The sequence below is a fragment of the Falco rusticolus genome, chromosome 10 (genome assembly GCF_015220075.1).
Source record: "Falco rusticolus isolate bFalRus1 chromosome 10, bFalRus1.pri, whole genome shotgun sequence".
Lineage (NCBI taxonomy): Eukaryota > Metazoa > Chordata > Aves > Falconiformes > Falconidae > Falco > Falco rusticolus.
In genome coordinates, this window is record NC_051196.1 from 32,276,718 (window position 1) to 32,302,865 (window position 26,148).

Below are 26,148 nucleotides of genomic sequence, written 5' to 3' on the forward strand. Positions count from 1 at the left end.
GCTAGGGGGCGCTGTGGCGCGGCGGCGGCCGCCACTTCCGGCGCGCTGTGGCGGGCGGGCGATGGCGGCGCAGTTCCGCAGCTACGTGTGGGATCCGGCGCTGATCGTGGCGCAGATGGTGCTGCTGCAGGCGGGCTACTACAGCTCGCTCGGGCTCTGGCTCGCCCTCCTCGGCACCCTGGGCAGCACCGGGCCCTCCCTCCACCAGGTCTTCAGCGACGAGGTGAGGGCGCGGGCCCGGGCCCGGGCCCGGGGGGCCGCCGTGGGCACAGCGGGGCCTTGCTCGGGGCTCCCCTGAGGGGAGGCGGGCCCTGTGCGGGCATTTCCCAGCGTTACAGGCAGCCCCCCGCCGCGGGTAGCACCCCGGTATAGAGGCAGACCTGCCCACCCCACGGAGCTGCCCCCCAGTGGAAAGACAAGAGCCCTGGCAGTGTGGGTGCCCCTGGTATGGAGGCAGGCCCCTCCCTCCCAATAGCTGGTACCCCGGTATAGAGGCAGCACCTTGCTGTATAGGTGGTACCTCCCGTATAGCAACAGACGCCCTGTATAGGTACCCCCACTATAAAGACAGCTGCCCCCTCCCCCGTATAGGTAACCCCCGTGCAGAGACACACACTGCACACCCTGTTTAAGTGGTACCCCACAGTATAGAAACAGACCTGTCCCTTTTCTATAGGTACCCCCAGACAGACCTCTTAGGACTGCCATAACTGCTCAGGCTCCTCTTATAATCAGCGCAGGGCCATGCCAACGCGGCTGGGCCACGGGAGGAGATTATGTGCTGTGATTTGTGCCACTGTTTCCTACTAACAGTCCCATGTAGATTTTAGGCTTCTCAACCCCACCGGGGAGGCTCTCCATGATGGCTTTCATCCTCAATGCGCTCACCTGGTAAGTTGGCAACTAGCTGGAGCACCTGTGTCTTGTTCTTTCTTAACATTAAACTTTAAGAAAATTCAGCGTGGCGTACTGCCTCTCTCGAAACATCTCCTGAATGCCCTGTGCCTTGCTGAGGGCAGTTGGGAACTGCTGACTCCTGGCTTTATCTAGAGTCTGAGTAAGTCATTTCACTCCACTGCCTCCATGTCCCAGGTGGGAATGAGATTTTCTTGCTTCTGCGAGAGATTTCACTGAAAGTTAGAATTAACAGATCTCTGTGAACACTGATCTGTAAACAAGAATGCATTTTGCCTCTGCCACTGGGCAAAGATTACTGGGGGAGATAGTTTAAAAATTCCTGCCTGGCTTTCTGTGCTAAAAATCATTTCCCTGCCATCTTTTAATTAAAAAGCTGTAAGCATTTAATTCTTGCTGCAGCGGCTGGGAGAGAGGTCAGAAACAACTTACCCTTAAAACAGTTAAGAAGTTTTAAAACAGCTAAATAATCAGCACTGGCAACTGCTGATAGCTCTTGATGTATCCGCTTTTCCACAGGCATGGCACAGTTTATTTATTAATCTCTGTCTTTATTTTGCAGTGCTCTGGGCTTGCTATACTTCATCCGCCGAGGAAAGCAGTGCCTGGATTTCACAGTCACAGTTCACTTCTTCCACCTTTTGGGCTGCTGGATTTATAATTCGCACTTTCCCTCCACCCTGACGTGGTGGCTGGTGCACATTGTGTGCACTGCGCTGATGGCTGCAATCGGGGAGTACCTCTGCATGAGGATAGAACTCAGAGAAATCCCCCTCAATTCTGCCCCCAAATCCAACGTATAGACTCGCTCTGGCAACAACATGCTGCATTGTGTCATTGTTTCCAGCACAAGTGCATCTAACACCTGAGAATCATCACTAAAGAAGCACAGCAGGTCTGTTTGGACTTTTTTTTTTTTTTTTTTGGACCTTGGTGACTGCATGAGTGTGAGCATATGCTCTGGCATCAGCTGACAACAGTGGAGGAACAGATGTTTATTTTGTTAACACAAAGCATTTAATATGACTATATGGCGAGTGTGCTCTTAAACTCTTTGCTCATGAGACTGTTAAAAGCCAGGTAGCAAAACTTTATGCGTGAGGAGCATCTTGAATTTAACAGACATGGGAGCGCCCTGCATGGGTATTGCAATGGTCAGCTCTTCTTGCAGGAGCTGGCACAGTGAGCAGTGGAGCTGGGAGCTGCAGCTTCCAACCTGTAATTGTTTGGGCTTTCGTTGGAAAAAATGTCGAGGAAGCGAATGAATGGGGAGAAGGAGAATAGTTGTACTTACCTGAATCACCAGCTGAGACCCTAAATAACCTATGACATTAGATGGGTTTGTTTGCTGTTTCAGTGTTTAATACATAGAGATGTCAGACAGCAGTTTGCTGAAGAAATCTTTTGTAATAATAAAAATATTATGTTGCTCTGAGTGTGTTACTGTTCTCCTGGGAAGCTGAGCGCCTAAATACCTTGAGTGTCTATATCATGGCAACAGAAAGATGTGGCCAGAGAACATGTGGCAGTGAGATGCCCCCTGTCTAGGGCACATAAAATTTCCTACAATAAATATTTCATACCTCTGCTTTGAAATGAAGGCATCAGTGAGTACTGTCTTGGGAAGTCAGCCAGCATAATCCTCACTTCAGGAGGCATGTCAGCAATCCAGGGTCTCCACATGTTCGGCCTGAGGCTGGAGTGGTCCTGGGGAAGCTTGCAAAGGTGTCCCGGAGCCATGCTGCCTCCCCCATATGTCTCGGTCTTCCTGTCAGGCTTGAGAAGTAGCAACAGATGTGGTCTGGTGGAGGTGATGTTTAGTTAAGTGAGAGACTGCTGCTTGTTTCTCAAAATAACAGGATGTGCCTTTCTTTAGAGGCACTTCACATAAACACCACCTGTGGGCAGGCAGGAGCGACACCTTACTGCTAAGGGGCCAAAGCTGGAGGGTTCCTCCAGGTCCCACAGACCGGTCTCCTGCTTGGTTTCCACGGAGGGATGGCCAATTTGTGCCATCCCAAACAAGGGCAAAGCCAGTTTTAAAGACAGATTTTCCTCCTGTGCAGCTTTTTGCTGCAGTAACTTTCCTTTGTATGTTAATATTTAAGTGTTCATTTGCATAAATTATTTGCTAATTCAGCTTGTTGAAAAGAGGTGGGATGACTTGACATGCAGAAGTTGATATACTCTTTGAAGCTGCTCTTTTGACTTTTGTTACTGGGATAGCTATTATTTCAGTTCCTGTGCTCATATTCAGATGCTATAAATTGAGGCAGGATAATATTCTGATGATTTAAATGTTTGGCAGGTCTGCCACAGAGGAGGATTTTTGGTTACATTTGTTTAGACAGAACTTTTTATATTCTGAGATTTCGCCAGGACCTTTTCCTGACCAAAACCTCCTCTAAGCACAGTTTTAAACAGTAGCAGCCCTTCACAGCAAGGAGTTTACACAAGTATTTCTCTGGGCAGGAGCCAACACTTGCTGGACTGCAACCCCGAGGTCACTTCCCAGGGCTTCCCCTGCCACTCTGTTAAGCAGTCAGCAAGACAAGTTTATCCCTCCTTGAAATCTGCTCGTTTCTTGTATATCGGGATACTTGCCTTTCTTCCAGTCACCTTCTGCCCAGATATAAACTGGTCTTCCAGTAGGTGCCAGTATCTCCTTCAGACAAGCAGAGAGTGTGCGTGCGATGGGGATCAGGGTGCACAGCAGAGGATGCGCTCTGCCTCGGGGCTGACAAACACTGGCTTGGTGTCAGTCATATTTTAAGACTCCCTCAGGGTCATTTTGTCCTCTCCTGCTTTTTGTTGCTGTTCTCGAGAAAGAACAGCCCAGTCCTACACAGGGAAAGTCTGGGGGTTTAATTCAAGGCTTAATACCACACCAAACCCCGGTGTGAACTCCTGTGTTCTTCAAGGGTAGTCTTTGGGCAAGTGGGAGCTAGAAGACTTAATTACAGTGACTGTGAGAGTGAGGAGGGAAAGCCACATTCCTCCCGTTTCTTAAAGGAGAATGGGCAGCTGACGACCGAGTTCCTGTGAGAACACATTGAATTGAAAGAGGTGCTATTTTTATTCCCCGGTAAGAACAGAGACGAAAACTGTGGACCAAGAAACACTTACACCCTTATTTTCTGAATACGTGAGGTATGCTGTAGCTGCTTCAGCAGTCTCCCTTGCTGGGGGGGGTGAGGTCTAGATACAGCTTTGGATCTGGAGAAACTCATAGCAAGGCCACGAGAAGATTCCTTGACAAATGTGGATTTAACGCTGAGGCTGTGGGACATCCAACAAGCTGCACTCCATCAGCATGAAGTACTTTTCAGGATCAGGAATGCTTTCTGGAAGTCTGCTGACTGCTTATGAAGACTAAATCTGTATATGTATATATTTATTTATTTTTTAAAAGGAAATATATCCTAGTCATAGGGGAGGTTCTGTTAAAAAATGAAAAATCAATTGAGAAAGGAACCTCTGAAACTCATCACTCCCATTCTGCAAGACCTAATTTTCACTCACATGCTTTCAGTCAGATTTAGAGGCACCTTTGGCTTTAAAAAAAAATCTGCTGCTCTGTACCAGAATGGTGGCAGATGGTCTTCGTTTCTTAATGAATCTTTGGGTTTTGTGTGCAATAATTGAGAGATTTGCTTCCAGGGAAGATATGCCCCAACACCTGCTCTTCTGAGAGACAGCAGTAGTGTCAGCTAGCCATTTGCATCCATGGGTCTGGAAAAAGAATACTTGGAGACCTCTGCTGCAGCTTTTACATTCCCCTTCCCCAAAGCTGTTTAAAAGTAGAAAATTTTAACAGAGAGGAAGTTAAAAAATCCAAAGAGAAGCTAAGGGTTGTAGGATGGGGGGGGGGGGGGCTGTGCTTATTTATTTTCCTAAAGGTATTAAAACATCTGTTCTAAACAAAGAGCAGGTAGAGGATTTAGATCCAAAAGACTCCAGCCTTGGCTGTATGCAATACCCACCTGCTTCAGCTTTCCCCAGCTACAAACCACAGGCAGGAGAAGAGCTAACAGGGAGGGGGGGAACAGAAGCAAACAGCATACGCTGCTGTTGGAGCAGAATAAGAAAAAAAACTGAAGCAACTGAGTGATTCACTCCAGGTTTTGCAGTGCTCTGGTTTACCCTTTTTCCACTACTTGCCATAGGGCTTTGCGCCGGAGATGCTTAAGGACTCTGTTGTCTATAGAAAGCCTACGTGCCTTGCGCTGAAGTGTTGTCTGAACACCAGCTGCTCCTCCCTGACTTATTTCTTGGAATTTGCCTCAATTTTTTCCTTCCTGCTGCTGCAGGAGCAGCGTGTTAAGTGGCAGGGAAGGTCAGAGGAAGAACATGTGAATGCCAAAGGAGAGCAGTGTGCCCCAACACCACTTTTGGCAAGAAGATCCTTTGCTGTAGCAGCTTGCCCATGTGCCTGTAATGCATCCAGTGGGATTTCTGGGGCTAGCAGGGCCCCAGATCCCCTGTTCATGCTGTAAAGCACATTTTCACGTTTCAAGACACCATTTCAGAACCTCCTGATCCATTTACAGCTGGTGGTACCTACTGCTGGGCTCACTCCCATGGCAGGCAGCACTCAAACCATCCCTGCGAGGTTCTTGTTCAACGTTTCTCAGGACCGTGAGGAGCCATGAGCTTCCCCAGCTCTGCACAGGGCTATCCTTCGCTGTTAGCAGCTGCCTGCCCTACTGAAGACAAAGCAAGTGCCCTGAAAAGGGGCCAAACAGTCTGTGGAAACAGCCAAAGTGATGTGTGACACATCTAGAAAAGGCAGGCTGAAATACCCCGCTAGTTATAGCTCCTATGGCCCTGTGCAGCCAGGCAGGGCACAGAGCTTCATTAGCACCCTTAGAACTGCCCTGTACTGCCCGATAATACTGTGTTTTTCTAACATGCCTGGTAATCACTTGCAAGCACTCTATTGCAAATATTTTCATGCTTGCACTGAAGCTGCAAAACTAACAAAGCTCTGAGCTGCGAAGGAGACAAGAAGAGACAGTGCTGTTGAACAAGAGCCAGGACAAATAACTTCTACCATGCTGTAGGCTCTACAACAAACTTTAATAGTCTGGAATTACACTGCCATCCACGGAGCTGCTTATAGGTAACTTGGGGAAAGCTCTAAAGCAAAAGAGTTGCTATAAATCCTTTTTGTCCTGCTAGCTCAACATTCCCTTTCCCCAAATATATTTTTGCCCTCTGTTTCTTTAGAAAAGGGATTTACACATAACACAGGAGTTACTCAGGAATCCAGATGTGTGCTAAAGATGAAGTCATGCACCTGTGATTATTCTTCAGCAGGGGTTTCACCATGTCCTCAAAGAAAAAAGGCCAGTACAGGGCAGTAAGGTCTCCCTTCTGCCTTTGACAGGACATACACCATACCACTGATTTGTAATGTGCAGGGGAAAAACACCCTTCTTGTTTTCAGAGCCCAAATAAAAAATCTGGAGAGTTGATCTGGTGGAAAGAGTCAGCAAAGTAAACAGTTTTCCTTCCACTAGCCATAGAAGAGTACAAAAGAATCCAGCGTCACAACCAAATCATCATTCCTCCCCAAATCCTCTGCCCCGTTATCTACAAGTTCCCAAACTCTGCAGTCAGCCAGACCTGCACCTGTGTCTTGAGGCAGGAGGGAACAAGCGTTATTCCAAGTTACAGAGAAACAGCAAAACCCAGGAGATGCTGCTGAGCTCTTCCGTGTCTCATAGGTGCAGGATGGAACCGAGCATTTGCTGAGCACCACACAGAGTATTCCTCAAAGGTTTGGAAAAATGACCAGAAAGACGCCACGACACACGCTGCCACCACCTCTGTCACAATACTTACAGAGCTGCAGTTTACAAGTTCAGCCAAGTGACAATGAGGGGGATGCTGAGGATGGAAACGTTGGGAACATGGGTCCAGGTAAAGCTCTGGGTCGTGCTGGGGCTGCAGAGGTCAAACAAGCTGCCTTGAAATTTGATTTTCTGAGACTCCCTTCTCAGCATCTCCCAGATGGTTGCTGCTTCCTTCTGGCACTCCCAGAGCGCTGTCAGGGCACACGTGTGAAATTCATCCCAGTACCTGCAGCCAGGGGAGACACCACACCATCAGTCCCTTTGCATTAGCACAGTGCCAGGATGCCAGGCAGAGCCTTGCTGCTCTGAGCCTGCCCTTCAGGCAGAAACAGCCTCTGTGTTTTATGCAAGTTGCCCAGACTATTGATCCCCTCCATCATCTCCCAGAACATCTTGACTAAAACTCCAAACCTCAAAACACACTGAAGTTATTTCATGGGTTGTTTTTGTTGGGTTCTTTTTCCCCCCCCCTTTCTCTGGAAGTCAATAAAATCCATTATTTTCCATCAACAAATGCTTCCCTTCAGCACCGAGCACCCCGAGTATCTAAAACAGGCTGCAAACAAAGGCCCAGCACATTTCATTCATAGCTTCCTCCAAGCTGAGTCAAGGGCGAAACGCAAACACAAAGCAAGGAGAAGGACAACAGCTCCTGCAGACTGTCACAGCTTTATAACTGGGGTGTGGGGGAGTTATTCACTGTGTTCTCATTAGACACAACTCCATTTATCTGCTGGGTATTGCCCTGTGTGAGTAGAAGCTGTTCAATGGAAAGAGGCTCTTGGAGAGCACCAGGGAAAAAACAAGACGGGCAAAGATAACCCATGGTCCTGCGGGAATGAACTGCTCTCTGAAGACCCCCTTGGGCAGCCATCCCCTGGGGCTGGCACTTTGGAATTGTTTTTTTCAGATCCAGAGCTAGAACCAGGCAGGGAAAAACCCTGGAAGAAATGGGGCCAAAACCCACAGCCCCTGAAAAAGACTCTTCCAGGAGGGGCACAGTGGACACCACCCTACCGGTCTGGTACACTGGAGCCAGCGCCATGCAGGATGGCCCTGCTCTGCATTTATCCAGAGCAGCATCCAGCCTGCCAAGGCTTTACCCTCTCCCTGAGCTCCTTCCTTACTCTTGGTGAAGAAGCATGGTGGCTCTGAAGAAGCTGGTTTTGAGCTGTTTCCAGCGAGATCCCTGTGCACCAGTGACAAGCTGAGCAGGGAGGGATGGGCTCCAGCTGTCCAGGGACAAGGACAGCAGGTACCAGGCTGGGCCATGTGTCCCCACACGGTGTGAGGAAGGACCAGAATGGGCACCCCACCCGATTTTTATTTTTTTTTTTTTTTTTTTTGCTGCTGAGTATGGGAGAATTAGACTCAGTACCAGCTCCCTCAAAGGCTGCTGTAGGCACTGCTCTGTGACAAGGAGGGCACCCAAAGCCTGGCAGGTTGCTGAACGCACACCAGCGTGTCCACAAGTCCTGACACAGCTGAATTCACAGGCGAGGTCTCTGTTTTGTAAGTACAAACCCACAAAATAAAACGGCAGGAGCCTGAAAGTCTCAGCAAATGCCACAGACCATCACATCCTCTGGAAGTGGTTCCTCTCCAAAACAAAAACTTCCCCAAGAGACAGAAGAGGCTCTGTGCCACTCTTGCCACTAACCTTCCCCCCATGGATTCTTTCAAACAGGGTTTCTTTTACCTGAAGAGAACTCTGCAAAAGCATTTTTCTATTGCAGCTTCTTTGGAGCAACGTGTCCTGGCACCCGGTGCCAGGGCAAGAGGGACCAGCTGCGGGCAGCACCCCCCGAGTCCTAGCCAGCTCCCCAGCCTCTGCCAGCCCACAGCACCGAGTGATGAGTGACTTGCACCCCGAGGTACCCGATTGCCCTCCCCTCCACCCCAGTTTTGCTGTCCTGTCCCACATTGCTGGGGCTGGGCACCACCTCCAGGCCATAGATTACCTGCAAGCTGGGGACTGCTTAGAGGACAGGAGCAACTGCTCTGCCACCTTCCCCGTGCCCTCCAGGACACCAGGCACACGTGCCACCCCTCGGGAAGGAGATGTAGCCCGGCCAGCTGAGCAGGGACCCTGCACTTGGGAAGGGGACAGCTCAGTTTTGTCCAAATGCCCAGTGCTGGAGATGACACCTTGTGCAGACCCAAGCACTCTGTTTATTTAGTTTTCCTACCAGGGCCTACATCAGAGCGCCAGCTGTGAGGGAGTTCATTAAACTGAGTCACTGTGGCAGAAGAAATGTCCCCAGATAATGAGAAAAGCTGGTGCCAACACAAGTAACCTCCTGTGCTTGCTCCTGAGCTGTGGCAGCAGCAGCAGCAGGCAGCTCTGCCAGGTGAGAGTTAAACCTAGCCTGTGTCTTCAGGCAAAGGATGGCTGGGGGAAGGTGAAGAGGGATGACAGCTCCTGTCTGGTTCTGCTTTCAGCCCAGATGGCAGCTCCCAATGTTTCAGCCTTCACAGCCTCCATCTGCTCAGCCAGGCAGGCTGCTGTCAGACAGCTCGCCCAGGCTGGCTCTGGGGCAGCATCCTGCACATAGGGCCGAGATGCCACCAGCCCCATGCTGGCTCCCAGCTCTGTGTCTGTCCCCCACCCACACTCCCAGAGAGGGGACCACGGCACCAGAAAAGCCAACAGCGGTGGGGAAGGCTGAGAGTTAAGGTCAATAATTCAGAAATACTTCCTGGCAGGAAGCTGGGAAATCAGCTTTTTCCTCCAGCCAGGGCAAGCCCAGCTAGCCATGCACCAGGACCAGCAGGAGAAGCTGGCACGTCACAGAAGGCACAGAGTTTCAGCCCTGCCAGCGGGGAAGACCCCAGGACCTGTTCTGTGATGGTTAGAGCCCCAGAGCCTGTAAAAAAACCTTAACTCACACATTTTGTGCAAGTTTCAGCAAAGGAACTACTCCTCCAGCAATCAACCACGGCACATGCTGGGCTGTAGGCTCAGTTGTTTCCCGATACCAAGAAGCCACATTAAAAAAAAAAAAAAAAAAAAAGCAGCATACATCAATGTTAAGACCCTGCTGAGCGGCAGCTCTGACCCAGCATGGGCAAGGCCAGGAACGAAGGCAGCCAAGCCCCCACACTTACAAAAGTAGCCCCCAGGGCACATGTGACCAGGAGTGCGGTGACCACGGTGGGCAAACAGGGCATGCTGCCGCAGCTGCCACAGGGCAGGCACGAGAGGCTCCCAGAGGCGAGCTCCAGGAGTGGTCATCACCCTCCCAGAAGAAACCTAGCCATGGTGGCCACTTGGCCAAAAGCCAGCGTCAGAAGGCATCAGGCAACCCAGACAGAGCTCCCAGTGAACATGTGGGTCACGGGGAGAGCCTGAGCCTGTCGGTGCTGCCCAAGGGCAGCAGAACACCAGTGTGAGGGGTGACAGGGTGAATGATCTGCTCAGCCTGGTGGCAGAGCTGGAAGAGGACATAGAAACAATGCCATAAGGGATGAGGAAAAGACTGAAGTATTTAATGCTTTGACTCAGTCTTCACTAGTAAGACCAGTTACCCTCTGGGCGCTCAGCCAGCACAGGGGCAGCGCACCACAGATAACTGCCCCAACCCTCTCTCTTCCAGGGATCAGCCCCAGGGGTGGGACACGCAGGGGGTCCTGGCCTGGGGCCGTACTCACCCACAGACTTGGTGCAGGCCCTGCAGCTCGATGCCATCCGCCTCCTCGTATGTGGCCATGTTTTCCCCCAGCTTGAGGATGCAGTCCGAGAAGCCTTGGTAAACGTTGGCACAGGTGGTGCCCGATGCCAGCAGCCCAGCCAGGTGCCCTGCCAGCCACCCAGGGGGTCAGCATGAGCACCGAGATGCTTGGGAACAGAGACCACCTCCTTCTTGGGGTGACCTGGGCAGCCCTGGGCCACCACAGTGCCAGTGCCACCGAGGCATGGCGAGCTCCCACTTCCATGCAGGACACACGTGAACCACACACCGTCCCTCACCCATGCCCAGCCCTGCCTGTGTTTGCAGAGAGCCTGAAACAGCCGCTCTGCGTGGCTAGGGAGCCGATGCAGGGGAAGCCCCCTGCCCACCCACCCCCAGCACCCACCCCCCGGCCCAGGGAGGGCAGGGACAGGCAGGGGGTGCACAGCCAGCGCAGCACTGGCAGCCAGGACCCACCGACCCAGAGAGGAGGGAGGGGACCGCGCATCGCCCCCACCTTGGGCACCCCAGATGTCACCCGGGAAGTGGCCACGACCCCGGCCCGGCCACCCCCGGCAGCCTTACCCAGGGCGAGGAGCAGCACGGCCGTGCCCCGCCGCTGCCCCATCCCGCCGCCGGCTCCGCCCGGGCTCGGGCTCCAGCCCCGCTGCTGCCGCTGCCGCTGCCGCCGCTAATGCTGCCGCTGCCGCTAATGCTGCCGCCAATGCTGCCGCTAATGCTGCCGCTGCCCGTACCCCCATGGCCGGCAGCGCTCCGCGCCCGCCTCCGCAGGGAGAGCGCCCGGCCCCGGCTGCCGCTAATGAGCAGCTTTGGCCGCGGCTAATTAAGGAGGGGGCTGGACGGCAGCTAACGAGTTGCCAGGGGCAGCCCCGTGCCCGCACCCCGCGGCTCCCTGGATCCTGCACCCCTGGACCTCACAGCATCGCATCCCCTCAGGACTCTGTCAGCACCCACGGCTCCCCCCCCCTGCACCCCACACCCAGGGACTCTGCGCCCATGGGCCCCATGGCACCCCTTGACCGGCACCCTCCATCACCCCGAGTGGGGAAGAGGGGCTGGTGCCCGCTGCCAGAAGCAGGAACGCGGGCAGGACCAGGGTTGCTTTGCTCCAGGTTTAGTCTCTTTAACAGCACAGGGTAAAGCAATGCAGGACGTGAAGCAAAGACCTGAGACCGTGTAGGTTCAAAGCCTTAAATGTCAGCACCTACAAAACCTTCTCCCCTGATCCTGGCACCAGCCGTTCCCAAGGCTGTCACAGCCTTCAGGGCATTCGTTGGGATTTTGCATCGCTATGGCCTGATCCTGGCTTTTGCCTAGTGAGTCCCTTGTCTCTTCCTCCAGCAGGAAGGGGAGCAGAAGGATTCCTGGCTGCTTTGATGGCATTACTGCAGGGGTCGGTCACATCAAAACTCACTCTGCTGGTGACAGCTTTGCTGTTGGGGACATGACTCTCCACTTGCCCATGAACGCCACTGGTGCCCAGTGCCATGACCTCTGTAAGTGGGAGCCCCTCGGTGCACAGGTACCACCTGCACCCAGGGTGGCCGTGCCAGCACCCCAGCCACCTCCAGCACCCAGAACACAGAGCAAGTGAAAATCACAACTCTGCAAACCCTGTGGGTGCCCAAGGAAAATGCAGAGAGAGCTTGGGTCTGAAAAACGTAAATAAATCTATTTACAGAACAACAACTCAACACAAAAAACTACAAACCTTCTTGGAAGCTCCCCCCCAGCTCTGCCAAGGCCTGCATCTCCATCAGCCCGGGAAGAAAAGCAAGCGGCAATCATTTCAGTTAGGCTGCTGGTGGTCCTTGTGTTTGCCGCAATGCTGGGACACATCGTGGCGAGCGGGACTCTGCTGCCAGAGCTAAGCCCTGGCTGGGCATGGGAGCTGGGCACTGCATGGAATGACTTGGGTTGCCTGGCCCAAGGAAAGCGCAGGGCAGTGCAGTGGTGGCAGTTGTGCTGCCAGGACAAGGGGACCGAGTGCTGTGTCCCTGCTGCTGGTGGGCCCGCTCACCCCAGCCCCAGCCCAGCAGCAGGCAACCCACCCTCGCTGAGGGTAGTGGATGTGAAGCACATGTCTGTCCTGCTGCTGGTGGGTCTGTCACCACCTCCTCCACCTCCTCCTCCATCTCCACACCCACTTCCACACTGCTGGCACCCACCTCTGCAGCCTCCAGCATGAGGCAGCATATCCTAAGCCAGAAATCAAGCAGAAAAGTGCATCGGTCCTGCCCTGGCCACCTTAGTGCACCTGTGGAATGGGCGTCTCGGCACCCCTGGCCCCTCTTGCCACCTGGGGGGAACCATGGGGTGATATGGGGCCACTGGGCACATCCCCTGCAGCTCCTGGCTGGAGGCTGGGAGGCTCCTTTGCCACCATCACCTACCACCACTGATGGGCCAGCACCTGCAGCTGGAGGATCCTGTGCTCTGTGTGCTTCACCAGCTTGGGGAGCGGCAAGGTTTTGTGGATCTGCCAGAGGAGGGAGGGCAGGGGTGAGCAGCCCTGTGGCCCCTGAGCACTCCCCTCCCAGGGTGGCTGCAGGACCATGCTGTAGCCGTTTCTGCTCTCACCCCCAAGGGAAACCCTTGTTTTGCCATCTTGCCCTCCATGCCAGGTCAATCCTTGGTCACAATTTCCCACTGCTTAGCAGTTACAATCTGAATTTTGCCTTCAGGGATCAGCTTGGGAGGGTGACACAGCTCGAGGCTCAGCTGGGAGTGGCTGTGCCCCTCCTGAGGCCAGCACCCAGCCCTGCAGTCCCAAAGGGACAGCTCTGGCTCCCTCTTCTCCTGAGCTCCTGGCACCCCCTTGCTAGGCCCAGGGAAGGGGGGCAGGGGACAGCCCAGGACACTGGTGTGGGCAGAGGGGACCTGCCAGCTTGCCATCCACTCCCCACTCAGATGCACTGAGCCGGTCCAAGCTGCAGAAGGGCTGGGGCACAGGGCCAGCTCCGCGGGGTGAGGACCATCTCCTTTGCTCTTCCGTTGTCCCACAAGCAGCCAGAGAGCTGACCCAAGCACTGCTGATGCCTCCAGTTCAGATACAGCCACGGGGGTGGAATTCATCCCTCTCAGGTGGATGCAGGTGGCCATAGGACACAGATGCGCTGCCACGTGTCCCAGCTGGGCACGTCATGGGATGAACCCATACAAGAACCTGAGCCCAACACACACCGAAGGCCCTGCTGGGACCTGCCCACAGCCCACACAATGCCTGAGGACACAGGGCTGCCCGATGGCAGGGAGAGCAGGCCCCACGGAGGACAGCTCAGCCTACTTAGCCTGCCCCTGAAGAAGTGGGAGCCGATGGAGGGGAAAACCCTTTTGGGCCCAGGGCTGCCCTGGGCAACCATGCTCTGGCAGCACCATGGCAGCCACGCTCTGCCAGCCCTGCTTGCCCAGGAGGCAGCAGGCAGCTGCTTGGGTGCTGCCCAGGGCTGCCTGGCTCTCGTCCGACTGGGCAAAGCCAGCGGCTCCTGCGGGGATCTGGCAGCTGCAGGTGAGATCCACCCTGCCAGGCTGTGTGGTGGATGCTGACAGCATGGCGGGCACCACCGATGGGGCAGCACTGGGCTGCGGGCAGCCTCCAGGCACAGCTGCTCCTGCGGAAGGGGCTGGGGCATGTCCAACCCCGAGGGCACCCCTAGATTTATCATGGAGCCAGGGGCTGCCTGCACGCCGTGGCCTGGAGGTTGCTCCGCAGGCAGCATGCAGGCAGGCAGGCCAGAGGGCTGGGGACGGTGGTGGCCCTTGCCAGGGCACTGGTCTCCAGCCAGCCCCATGGCACTGGCAGGGGCTGAGCCTGGGGCAGGGGCAGAGCCGGACAGGGACCCCCCCAGCCGCACCACTGCCCGCAGTCTGTATGACGCAGGCATAGGTGTACTGCGGTCTGCCTGCCCCCGGCTTGGCAGTGGCTACAAACGAGTTGGGCAGGGATGGGGCCACCATGCAGGGTGCTAGGGCTGCTCCCACCACGCCGCCTGTGCCCTGCTTGGCAGCCAGTCATCTCCCCCCCAGCCCCTCAGAGCCCCCCAGCCCCTCACCTCTGCCTTCAGCTGGTGCTGACTCTCTGCAGCTCCTGGCATCCTGATGGCTGGGTCGGATTTCTCGAGGCCAGGCTGGCCCCATCCCTTCAGCAGAGGGGGTCAGTGGCTGAGGAAGGTCGAATCAGGTGAAGCCCAGCTCTGCCACTGATGTGCTGCATGGCCTCGGTCGTCTCTCTTGATGCAGGGGGATAAAATGAAGCTGCAGGGCCCAGCGAGGCTGGTGGGTTTCCCAGGGGCAAACACACCACGGCTGAGCATGGCTGGGAAGGAGCCAACCTGCCCAAACTGTGGGCCAAGTAGGTGAGAGTGAACGGCAGGGGGGCTGCCCCCACCCCAGCCTGACGCAGGGCCTCTCCTCACTCTGCTTAGCTGTCTGTCGAGCTGCTCCAGGAACACCCCTTCTCCCCCGGGGCCGGGGCCGGGTGTCCTGCTGCCCACACGCGACCTCCCATCTCTACCAGCTCCCGTGCCCGCAGCCAGCCACTGGGGACATCTGCGTGGTGTGGAGCCCAAGGATGGAGGACATGACACCCCCAGGGCTTGGCAGGAGCCTCCTCCAGCACCGCAGCAGGACCACTGGCACAAGGACTGGGCTCCCTTCCCTCTGGGCAGGGCATGGCCAAGGAGCCAGCTGGCTCTGGCACGGAGTGGTGCTGTGAACCCTGGCCAGGCAGCACCTTGGCACAGCCTGGCTCCCCCGCATCGCCCCCCCAGCCCTGCGGAGATGCTCATTTCTCAGCAGCCACTCGAGGGTGTTTATGGCTTTTCTGTCCCCCCGCTGTCCCAGACTAAAATCACCCCTTTTAAGGGAGCCACAGGACCACAGGTTGCTGGAGCCTTGCCTGCTGTGCGCTGCAGGCTGCTCCCTTGCGATGTATCACCTCGTTTACTGGGAAAGCAGCCTTGCCTTATTTTTCTCTTGACTCCACAATTTACTGATCAAGGCAAGCTGCAGCTCACTCGCAGCCCCATCCACGCACGCCTCCTATAGAATAAGATCTATTTTCACCAGCAAGTGATTCACCTGCCTGGCATGGGTTCACCTTTCCCTTAGCAGCCGACTCCTCCCCAGCTCCATCCTGGCCCCACAGCTCCCTGACTCACCTCCCAAACCTCTAATAGATGGGAGAAACCTGAGCGGGAAGGGCAGGAGGAACAAGTCATGTTACATTTTCTCCTGATGACTGGTGCACTTTGATGCTGGCTTCCCTGGGGACTTCTGGCAGGAGCTGAACTCTGCATCGTGGAAAGAAGAGGCGTCATTCCTACCTGGGCTTGTGACCGGATCTCCAGGGGACACCTCCCAAGGACCTGGGCATTTGCAGTTAGGGTGAGGACTGTTGACACAAGACGCACGGTGCCATCAGCTTGTGCTGGAGGCACAAGGGAAGCAGGGGTGCTGCAGCGGCCAAGGCAGACCCTGCAGGTATCTGGCAAGGCTTATTCCTAGGGCTCCCGACCAGAAGTGGAGACTCTCCACCAACTTCAGTGTCACCTCTGTCCCCTCTCACCTTTTTGCCAGGGGCAGGCACACTTGGCCACAAGCGAAAATATCATTATGTGGAGCTGGCTTGCCTGTGTTGGTTTAATTGGAATAAAATGTGTGCCCCGCTGAGCAGCACGGCTTGTGCTGAAGAGCTGGGATGAGTCAGGCTCCGTGCCGATGATATCACTGCTTTTCCAATCCCCTCCCGGCAAGGCAGGCTGGAGGGGCCACAGCAGCGGGGGACCCGGGTGCGTGTCACTCTGCATGGGCAGCACCCACACATGTCGTCCCTACGGCGGGGACTCAGGCCGTAGTGAGCCCCAGGGAACGCAGGGTGCTGGGGGCACTTGTGTGCACAGAAACGGTCTCCATGCCTGGCAGTAGTAACTGGTGCCAACCAACACAGGCACATAGCAGAGACCTGAGCTCATTCCCTGGCCCGGCCACCTCGCCTCCCCGCTGGCAGGGCAGGGCAGGGCAGGGGGTCAGCGGGGGTGGTGGTGGATGGCTGATGCTGCCCGGAGGCTATGCCAGACCGCACAGAGCTGTGAGCAAGCCAGAGCCGGCAGGTACACAGCAGAGATTTGCTCCTGCGGCTCCTCAGAGACCATAAGCACCCACCCTTGCTACACCAGCCTGCCTCCCCCAGCCCTTCAGGGCTAAGCCACAGGCATACTGTGCTCAGGTGGAAACCATCAGGCAGGACTGAGGGTGCTTTTTGGGTATGGATAAACATTCACATGGACAAAGTTCATCCCCTGTAACCACCACATGAGCCGAAGCCAGCAGCTCTGGGCAAGTGCACAGGATGCACATGGGGTCCCTGGCACAAAGCAGGAGCTCCCAGGAGGCATGGGGTTGGGGGGACAGCAAAGCAACAGTAGCCAAAACAGAGCTGGGACACAAACAATACCCAGTTATCTTTAGTCAACCAGGCAGTGAGAGAAACATGCTGAGAACAGGGCAGGCAGGACACGCCACAGACACTGGAAACTCCCTTTCAGCCCGAGAAAAGGGCAGAATGGATGCCCCCCTGGCCCAGCTTGGCAGTGCCCAGGCTGCGGGCAGAGCTGGCGCTGGCGCTGGGCACGGCGAGGCACTGACTCACCCTGCTGCGATACAGGAAGGGGGCAGGCGGCCAAGGCCGCTTCTCTGCCAAGGAGCAGCCTGATGTGCAGGGCTGAACGTGGGAGAAAACACCCCAGAGCAGGACCTGCTGCAGGATGAGGGTCTCACAAGGCTGGAGGTGAGCTGGGGAGGGAGCCCATGGCCCATTCACGCAGCGTGCCGTTGTCTCTCCCGCGTGAGTTGGGCATTTAAGAAAAGAAAAGCGAAAAAGACAAAGCCTGGACGGTAACTGTGCTCCCTGCCCAGGTACAGCCACCCCTGCCCAGCTCTCACCGGAGCACAGCACCTGCAGCCAGGCGCTGCTGGGGCGGCTGTGGAGGTGGGGGGGGGGGGGGGGGCGGCTCTGCGCGGACCCTCCTTGGGGCCCAGGGACCCTGCATGGGGACTCTCCACGGGTCCCGGCAGCGCAGAGACCCTCCGCGAGCACCGGGTGCCGTCCACCCTCTGGATGACCCTCCCCGGGGGCCGCAGACCGGCCCCCACCTCCGCAGGACCCCCCCCAGCTGGGGCCGGGCAGCTGCCGGCGGCGCCGCCGCGATGCCGCGGGGATGGGCGCGCTGGCACCGCCCCGCGCCGCGCACAGCACCGCCCCGCAGCGCAGCATGGGCGAGCGGCCGGCGGCGGCGGGGGGGGCGGCCGCCCCCAGCTGAGCCCAGCCGCCCCGGCCCGCTCCAGCCCATCGCAGCAGCCACCCGCCGCATGTCCGGGCCCGGGGCGCAGAGCCGCGGCCGGCGGCTGCCCGGTAAGTGCCCGCCGCGGGAGGGGAGCGGGGCACCGGGCGGGCAGGGCTCGGGCTGCTCGCAGCCCCTCTCATGCTCCCCGCAACACCTGCCCGCCGCCCCTAGCAAAGCAGCGATGCCCCCCCCTCCCCGCCCCCGCATCCCCCCAGCCCCGGACGCCCCCCAGCCCCCGCTGCGCCAACCTGCTGCGCCGGCCCCGCTCCCCGGGCTGCGCTGGACAGGGGCTGCCCGGGAGGCGCCGCGCCTGGGATGGGGATGCTCGGGGCGGGGAGGGGGGTTTCCTGCCTGGGAAGCGGCAGAGGTCGGGGACCTGTTGGCCCACGGGCTTGTGGCAGAGTGGCATCGGTCCCCCTCGGAGCCCCGAGGCCCCCGGGAGGAGCGGAGCCCCCCGCACCTGTGGGGTTTTGGGAAAGAGGAGGCTGAGCAGAGCAAACGCACCAGCGAGTGCAGCAGGGTGGGCGGCAGCCGGGGTGACGGGGGGCTGGCCGGGGGACAGCCTGCCGCAGGTCCCTGCCGGGTCTCGCACGCCGTGCTGCCCTCCTGGCTTTTTGGTCCTCACGCCGCTTTCTGCATGAATCCAGGCAGGGCCCCGTAAATAGCAGGGTCTTATGACACAGCCTCCGCTGGGGAAGGAGCTCTGGGCAGCAGGGATATTTTTAGTGCCGAGACTCAGGGGATTTGGAGAACGCTCAGAGGAGCGCAGGCGATGAAACCGCGGCACAGACAGGGGTTACAAGGTGCCATGTCCTCCCTCTCTCGTTCACCCACGCCCCTGCTTTCCCCAGCAAGCAGCTCTGCCAAAACCACTGCCTCCCTCACACTTGCCCGGTACATTTCCTCTCGCTGGGGCTACGGTTATTTTTTGCTGTGCTGCACCACGAGGTCAGATGTGCCAATCGAGACAAGACCGTGCAGGGAATTAACACTCAGGCAGCCAGCGTGTTCAGGCATCCCGTCTCCGCACAGCCAGGCCCTGCGTGATTCTTTGGGGCATTCCCAGCTCTCCACACCGGCTGCTTCTCCCAGGGCTGAAGATGCTGAAAGCCCTTGGGATCTACCCTTGCCCCACAGCGGTTTTGCTGGGGCAGGGTGATAGGGAAAGGCTTGCGATCCTGCAGAGCCTCCTGGAAGATGCTGTGGCAGCCAAGGAGCTGCATCTTCCCCCAGCTGATCTCCTCACAGCACTGCATGCAGGGACTGGGCAGCCAAGGCGTCGTCCAGCAAGCTGGGCAGATGTGGGGTGCCCTGAGCCTCTCTGGAGGAGCGGAGCCAGCGGTTCGGGCTCTGGGAAAGCACAGGGAGAAGGGCAAAAGCTGGCTGGGCCAGCCTGCCCCAGCTCTCATTCACCAGGGAACTGGCCCATGCTTGGAGTGACCCCTCACTTAAACTCTGCTCACCTCCCCATCACCCCCTGTCCCTTTCCACAGCCCAGATTATTTTTCAATACCTTTTTTAAATCCCTCTAAATCTCTGCAAGGTATTGCAGAGCCATGGCCTTGAGAACAGGCCGTCCCCATCCTCGCCTGGCCTTCTGCCTCTGCTAACAAGCCTTCTCCCACCCCCAAATACACCCCTCCTATTCACTGGCACAGAGGGGTGGTTGTGCTGGGATCCCACAGACTAAAGAAGAATGAAAAACGCATCCCCTCCCAGTGGAAACATGATTGAAGCAGCCAGATAATTGAACCATGCTCCACTCCCAGCCCAGATGCTGGGTCGGAGAACACCCTGAGCTGGTGCTCTGAGCATTCCCAAAGCCCTGCCTGGCCCTCACCCCATGCTTCTTGCACCCCAGGAATTGCCCCTCCCCCAGCCTGCTTTGGTGAGGGTGTGGATGGGGGAGCTTGCAGCAGTTTGTTTCACAGCCAGCCCCCCCAACGCCTTTCCCCACCACGGTGGTGGCCGTGAGCCCACACCATGCGAGGGCTGGTGCTCTCCCAGAGAAGAGGGACCAGTGGGACCAGCGTCCTTGCCCACAACCCATGCTGTGAGCAGTTGCCCAGGAGCAGATGAGAAGGAAATCCCTGCCTGCACCTCCGAGGGGGGATCCTGCCCTGCCCGCCCAACCTCTGCACCAGCGTTTGGCCCCAGTTCCTCTCCAAGCTGTGCTCGTTAATAGCACGAGAGCCGGAAGGATCTGAAGGCAGCGGGGCACTTGGTGCCTTCGCAGCCGCTCTGGGCGGTTCAGCCAGCGGGGAAGAGCCTGGCTCTGAATGCTGATCAGCCTCCAGCCTCTTGGCTGAGTGGGCTGTAGTAATAACCATGATAATAGTAATAAAAGCCAGGCCACCAGCAGGTACCGACAGATCCCCCACGGTGCACAGGGGCCGCATTGTGTGTGCGAACGTGTCCCGCGGTGGGAACATGCCAGCCGGATGAGACAATCCCCGCGACTGACAGCCGAGTGTGACTGCCCGTCACATGGGGAAGGGCCGCGGCAGGGAACGACGCTCTCCTTTATTTCCCTGGCAAGGGATGCTGAGAGGCAGCTACACTAGCTGGGCTGTTCACCCCCGCCAGGCCCGGAAGAGCCCCGGGAGGAGGGAAGGCTCTGTCCCCGACTCTCACCGCGGTCACGGGTCAGGCAGGGCCAAGCACAGCCCAGCTGCCATCTCCTGCTGCTGGTGTTCCTTACATAATGGGATCTCAGTGCTCGTGCCCGACTCCACGGCGAGAGCTCAAAAACAAGTTCATAAACAGGTCCTGCTAATTTCTCCCACAACAGAAATCCCGGTGCCCACAGGAATGCTGCCACCAGCACCCGTCCTGACTCTCCCCAAGCACTCTTATCCCAAGTTTCGGTCACGTGCCAGGGAGAGATGAGAACATTAATGGCACAGATTAACCACACTCACGGCACTTGGGACAGCACCCACTAGCATTTTGGTTTATTTTGTAAGTGTGCTGCAGGAGGATTTAGAGACTTTCCTCCTTACCTCCACGCTGGAGTCCCTTTGGCAAGATGTTGCACGGAGAGCCGGTCTGTCGCCCTGAAGCTGGGAGCCAAAGCAGCCTCCGCCTTGAGCGCGGCATCCTGAAGCTGGAGCCCGATGGGCTCTCCTCGGTTGCAGAGCTGCCAGAGTTTGCCATGGATTCAGCACAGCTGGGCTGGGGAGTAGAGCTCTGCCTGGGACAGACAGGACAGGGCTGGCTCTAGCTGCTGAAAGGAGCCAGCTCTGTAATCAGCGCCCTGGTCACCCCCTCCTTGTCCTTGGCTCCATTCTCTTTTGCACGTAGCACAGGGGAGAGAGGAGGGTTTTGCCTTACCCCCACGGCACTGAGCTGCTTCACCAGCACGGTGCATCTGCCACCACAGCTGTTAGCCTGGGTGCTGCACAGCGCACCGAATCTCAAGTCTCGGCACCAGAGCAGGCACCCAGTGCTTAGGTCAGACATACCGAGGCAAAAGCCCCTTCAGGCAGCTAGAATCACTGCCCTGGGCATCAGGAAGATGCTGAGCATCCAGAAGAGGACCAGAGCCTCTTCCAGAAACCACATGGTGACTGGCCCTGAGTCACAGTGCATCCCCACACTGTGCTGCAGGCACAACCCAGCCTCCTGGGGCAGGTGCCTGCAGATGATGAGGTTTAGCTGTAGCATGCCCCAAAAACAGGGTGCAGAGGAGCCCTGGAAAGGCTCTCAGGAAGATGTGACATTGATCTCCAGGACATCTCACCAGGCCCACTATCTCTTCCCTGTTTGGGTCCTATGCTGCTACATATTGCTGGCAGCCTGGCCCCTGCTATCCTCACCCCCACTCCTGCCAGACAGGGTGGGGATGCTGCTCCCTCTGCTCCCGCTTCCCCAGCCTGGAGGAGCAGAGGGTTTGGGCCACGCTTAGGCAGAGCAGAGGATGTTTGTTTGGTTTCCTTGGTTACTGCACCGCCTGCTCCAGTAATCACATTTTCCTTGTGCCGGATGGGCCAAGAGGAGCAGAGAGGAAATCTGGAATGGCTGAGGTCAAACACCAGCCTGGGAACAGCCGGGGCCACCAACCGCAGACCCTCTGTGCCATTTGGGTCTTTGCTGTTTGGGTACCCAACTGGAAAGGGTAGTACCAGGCCCAGAGATGCAGCGACAAGCTCCTTCAGCAACAGCCTGAGGGCTCCCATCACTCCCTCCTGTGCAAGCTGAGGACACAGGCACTGACGTTGAACTGCAGGAGGAATTACAGGAATGAAAATGTTTGTGCAGGCAGAAGCCAAGCTGGCTGTGCAAGCCAGGGATGTGAATGGGGGAGCCTGCGAGCGTGGGTGCGGCTGTATTTATAGCTACAATGGCAGCAGGGGTGCGCGTGTGCAGGGGTGACAGGGTTGCTGATGCCTTTTATTCCTTATGCATCCCCTCAGCCCAGAAAGCCTGGAGCACTAATGCCAGTTCTTGTCCCTGGGAGTTTTTCCTGTTGTTAGTGTTCACACACAACCCTCTGTTTTGTAGCAAGGAAACTGAAACTTAAACAGGTGCAAACCATGGCTGATCTCATAATAACACCCTTTTCCCTCCTCGACAATTCACTTCAGCAGTTGTGAACACAGCATATGAGCTCCCCACTCCTGGCTATCCTGCATCTTGGAAGCAAGATCTGAAGCTGCAGCACAAGTGCTGGTGACGCTGCCATTCTAGTGCATAACATCTATTCACAGTGAATTAGTCAACTGGTAAAGCAGAGGGGAAGGAAATCATCTACCCTCCAGCACAGCCTTACTGCGTGAGCTGGGACAGGCAGAAGGGCTTGGGCAGTCCTGCCTGGTCTGAACCCCCTCACCTTTCTCCCCAGCTGACATGGAGCAGGCGCAGCGGAGCCTGGATGCAGAGCAGATGCAGCAGCAGCAGCTGAAACTACGGGACCGGCAGAAGTTCTTTGAGGAGGTGTTCCAGCATGATGTGGATTTCTTCTTCCCTATGTCTCACCTGCAGATAGAACATCGAAGACGTAAGCGCTGTGGGCAACAGCACTGACTGGGCTGGGGGTGTTTCAGGGGACAGTGACACAGGCGTTAAGAGATTGGTGAGATATCCCCAGTCTAAGGGCAGCCAGGGACATGTCTTGCACTGAGGCAGGACCACACACACTGCGTGTGGGCGTGCTGTGGATTACTCACACCACTTAAATCACTGCACATGGGCACCCAGGCTGGCGCCCTGCATAGTCACTGGCTTCAGACAGGCTCCTCTAGACAGCAGTATGGGGCAGTGACAAGGACTGCAGCGAGACAGCAGGGGCTTCCAGAGGGATGTTTTAAAGAAATGTGATTTTCCTAAGTGCCTCTTACAGCAAGCAGAATCCAGTTCCCCATGGCAAGGCTAGCCTCCCTCCTGGCATCCTGCCTGCACAGGGCTCACGATGACCTTTGCCTGGCGCCAGCACTCACCTTTTCACTGGCCTTTGTCTCTGCAGCCCCCTTAGGCAGCATTTCCTCCATGGAGGTGAATGTGGACATGCTGGAGCAGATGGACATGATGGACCTGTCAGACCATGACACTGTGGACGTGTTTCTGGGCTGTGGGACAGAGGAGAGCAGCGTTGCTGGGCCCCTGCCAGGTAATGTGCAGTTGTGTGCCTTTTGCAGGCCAGGCTGGGAGCCCTTCCTTCCCCCAGTGCCCACGTTGGCTTGTTCCTCAGCCCTGGCCACCCTGCGTGCAGATCCACACATGCTCATACAAAGACAGACACTTGGTGCTGGGGTCTGTGAGGCTGGAGGGACCTTGCCCTGGGCTGGTCCACATCAGTACCCACCTCTGCAGCCCAGAGGTATAGATCCCTGTAAATACCTTATGCTGCAGAAGACAGCCCAGGCACTTTACAGAATCTGTGAAGCAAATTCTCTTGTCCTGCAGCAGCCAGCGTCTTGTCATGATTTCCCAGGTCCCCACCGCACTGCAGAGCTCACTGCACCGAGTGGGAAGGCTGTAGGACCCCTCTATCTCCCAGCCAGACCCCAGGGAGCTAGGCTTGGGTCCCACAGGGAAACCCGGGGTGCCAGCACCTTCTTCCCCACACACACACTGTACTGATTCACTGAGGCCAAGCCAAATGTCTCCTGCCTGCTGCAGCCAACAACTTCACACAGCATAGTTCCAACCCATGCTTCATGCAAGACGCAGAAGGCTCCACTGCCAAAAACGGGGAAGGAATGTGCAGCACTGCCCAGAGCCAAGCCAGGGGCGTGAGGTTAGGAGCAGCCATGGCAGCCATGTGAGGGGCAGCCAGGAAAGCATAGCTTGCCAAGGAATAAGGTGTGTGTGTTGGAGGGACTATCCATGGAGCTTAGGGAACAATAAACCTCCAGAAGCCTTTTTCTTTCTCTTACCACTCTCTCCTCCAGGGGCAGATGCCAGCCAGTGCCCAGAGGAAATCACCCTGCAAGTGCCCAGTGGAGCAGAGAGCAAGTCACGCATTTCTTCCACATCCTCTGTCTCCACGGATCTGAACAGCCTGGACACCAGCGAGGAGGGGGCTGAGACCCCTGTGGTGCAGTCAGATGAGGAGGACCTGCAGGAGGACAGTCCCAAAAAGCAGCTTGCAAAAAGCTAGCAGCCAGCTTTGCCCTGCTCCCAGCCTCCTTTGTATGGACCTGCCAGCCCAGAGGAAGGAAAGCTGCTGGCACTCAGTATACCCCATCCTGGACTGCTGCCCTGCAGGAGGGGAGAGATGATTTTCCCCTCCTCTCCCTTTGCAGGTTCTCCTGGCAGCCAAAGGAGAAGGAAAGGGGTATTGTAGGCTCCCAAAATTAACTCTTCCAGCTTTGCTGCTAACACTCCCTGCTTCACTCCCCCAAAATGCTCAGTGGCCCACAGCTCCGCCATTCCCAGAAAGCCATCCCTTGGGACCCCGGCTCCCCATGCTGCTGACAGAGGTCCTGTCCAGACAAGCGTTTAACGATGGCATACAGAAAAATAACACTCTAATCTAAACAAGAAGTGGGTGTGTGTGTTAATTGGGAGAAAACAGCACTGGGGGTGAGGGTTATTGTGAGGATTGCAGGAGGGAGAGCAGTGTAAAGACAGTGTGCTATGGGCACCATGTAGAAGCAGATGAAGCTGGCTGTTGCACAGCCCAGCTCCAGCGCAGGGGCGGTTCCTGCACCCGGGGTAGGAACAGGCAGCACAGACCTCGGCAGAGAAGAGCTGCTGTTAGTGGAACAGGTCACCCTGCCGAGCAACTTGGTGCTGCCCCCAGGAGCGAGAGAGCCAGCGGCTGCAGTACTGACACAGCTGACGTAAGCAGAGCTGCTGGTGACCTGTAACTACCTGCCATGAGTACACTGGGGGATTTCCCACGCAAAATAGCTGAGTGGAGAACATCAGCGCATGGAGCACCAGTAGCAACTGCTCCCCCAGCACAGCATGAGGGCAGCAGCCCTGGCTGGAGGCTGCTTTAGAGGAGCAAAGAAAGAGCCATCAAAACGAAACCATTTTGCAGCCTGCTACACTTGTTCCCTGCAGGATAGGTGAAGAGGAGCCAGGCACAAAGCTAGCCCAAGGCCCGCTGCCACTATCAGTGGCTGCAGGCCAGGAAAGTGCTGTCCCTGCTCAGGCTGCGTCAGCACAACCGTGGTCACCCCCATGAGGAAAGGAGCCTAGGAGATAAGTGACAGGAGACAGGGAACGCTCCTCATCCTGGCTGCTTCCCAGGGGGTGTTCAGGCCTTCCTGCACTCTGTCCTGTGCCAGCCGACGCTTCATCAGACTGGCTGGAGCGCACCAGTTACCTGGGAATGGCCGGCCAGAGCGGGAGGCATGGTGAGCTCCATCGGACCGCTGTCCCCAGCGCTGCCTCGCTGCAGCTCGCTCCCTCCCGGGCCGGGCCCAGGGTGGCCGGGGCTGGCAGCCAGTGGAAGCAGGGTGCTTCCCGACGGCTCTGCGCCCGGAGATAGACGGTGCCCTCCGGAAAGGGGACGTCAAGGAAAGAGGGAGAGAGCGGGAAGAGCTGAGACGAGGAAGTCACCCCGGGGACAAGTACACCCTCTCGGAGCCCTGACGCACGGCAGCGCCTTGCAGCGAACCGGCGCCGCTCAGGCCGCACAAGCGCTTCCCCTGCAGCACCGATCCGAAAAACCAGGGGAGGGAGCCCTCGGGGCGCACCCCACAGCCAGCCGCCCTGGCCGCTAGGCAGGCCCGCCCACCCCCGCCCCGGGCCGGGCAGGCCCCAGGCTCGCTCCCCGGCCCCTGCGGGCGGGAGCCCCGCCGGGCTCTCACCGTGAGGAAGGAGGCGAGGCCGGGCCGGGGCTGCGGCGCCGCGTCTCCATGACGACGCCGGAAGCGGTCGCCATTG

General features: G+C 57.0%; 3 protein-coding genes and 1 long non-coding RNA gene across 9 annotated transcripts; 2 read left to right on the forward strand and 2 right to left on the reverse strand.

Moving 5' to 3' along the window:
* Nucleotides 1–34: 34 nt before the first annotated feature.
* On the forward strand, nt 35–2,511 carry SYS1 (SYS1 golgi trafficking protein). The gene is made up of 3 exons (XM_037403191.1): nt 35–223; nt 824–891; nt 1,478–2,511. The coding sequence occupies exons 1-3, from the start codon at nt 62–64 to the stop codon at nt 1,716–1,718; spliced, it is 471 nt and encodes a 156-aa protein (XP_037259088.1). The 5' UTR covers nt 35–61; the 3' UTR covers nt 1,719–2,511.
* Nucleotides 2,512–5,984: 3,473 nt separating this feature from the next.
* LOC119154838 (neuritin-like) lies at nt 5,985–11,280 on the reverse strand. The gene is made up of 3 exons (XM_037402794.1): nt 11,030–11,280; nt 10,425–10,572; nt 5,985–6,999 (listed from the first exon to the last, which is right to left on the reverse strand). Exons 1-3 carry the CDS (start codon nt 11,070–11,072, stop codon nt 6,774–6,776), a joined length of 417 nt encoding a protein of 138 aa, XP_037258691.1. The 5' UTR covers nt 11,073–11,280; the 3' UTR covers nt 5,985–6,773.
* Nucleotides 11,281–17,146: 5,866 nt separating this feature from the next.
* DBNDD2 (dysbindin domain containing 2) lies at nt 17,147–24,795 on the forward strand. 3 transcript variants are annotated; one of them, XM_037402755.1, is made up of 4 exons: nt 17,147–17,252; nt 22,652–22,807; nt 23,273–23,416; nt 24,201–24,795. In XM_037402755.1, exons 2-4 carry the CDS (start codon nt 22,657–22,659, stop codon nt 24,407–24,409), a joined length of 504 nt encoding a protein of 167 aa, XP_037258652.1. In that variant the 5' UTR covers nt 17,147–17,252; nt 22,652–22,656; the 3' UTR covers nt 24,410–24,795. The 3 variants fall into 3 exon arrangements, with proteins under 3 accessions (XP_037258652.1, XP_037258650.1, XP_037258651.1); XM_037402753.1 differs by lacking the exon at nt 17,147–17,252 and adding an exon at nt 17,719–17,876; XM_037402754.1 differs by lacking the exon at nt 17,147–17,252 and adding an exon at nt 17,719–17,876 and having other exon boundaries at nt 24,207–24,795.
* On the reverse strand, nt 20,739–26,145 carry LOC119154820. Of its 4 annotated transcripts, XR_005106544.1 has the most exons (6): nt 25,586–26,031; nt 24,186–24,367; nt 23,247–23,375; nt 22,640–22,785; nt 21,933–22,030; nt 20,739–21,001 (listed from the first exon to the last, which is right to left on the reverse strand). It is a non-coding gene; the product is annotated as an uncharacterized LOC119154820 (long non-coding RNA). The 4 variants fall into 4 exon arrangements; XR_005106543.1 differs by lacking the exon at nt 25,586–26,031 and adding an exon at nt 26,073–26,145 and having other exon boundaries at nt 20,739–22,030; XR_005106541.1 differs by having other exon boundaries at nt 20,739–22,030; nt 25,586–26,027.
* Nucleotides 26,146–26,148: the final 3 nt, after the last annotated feature.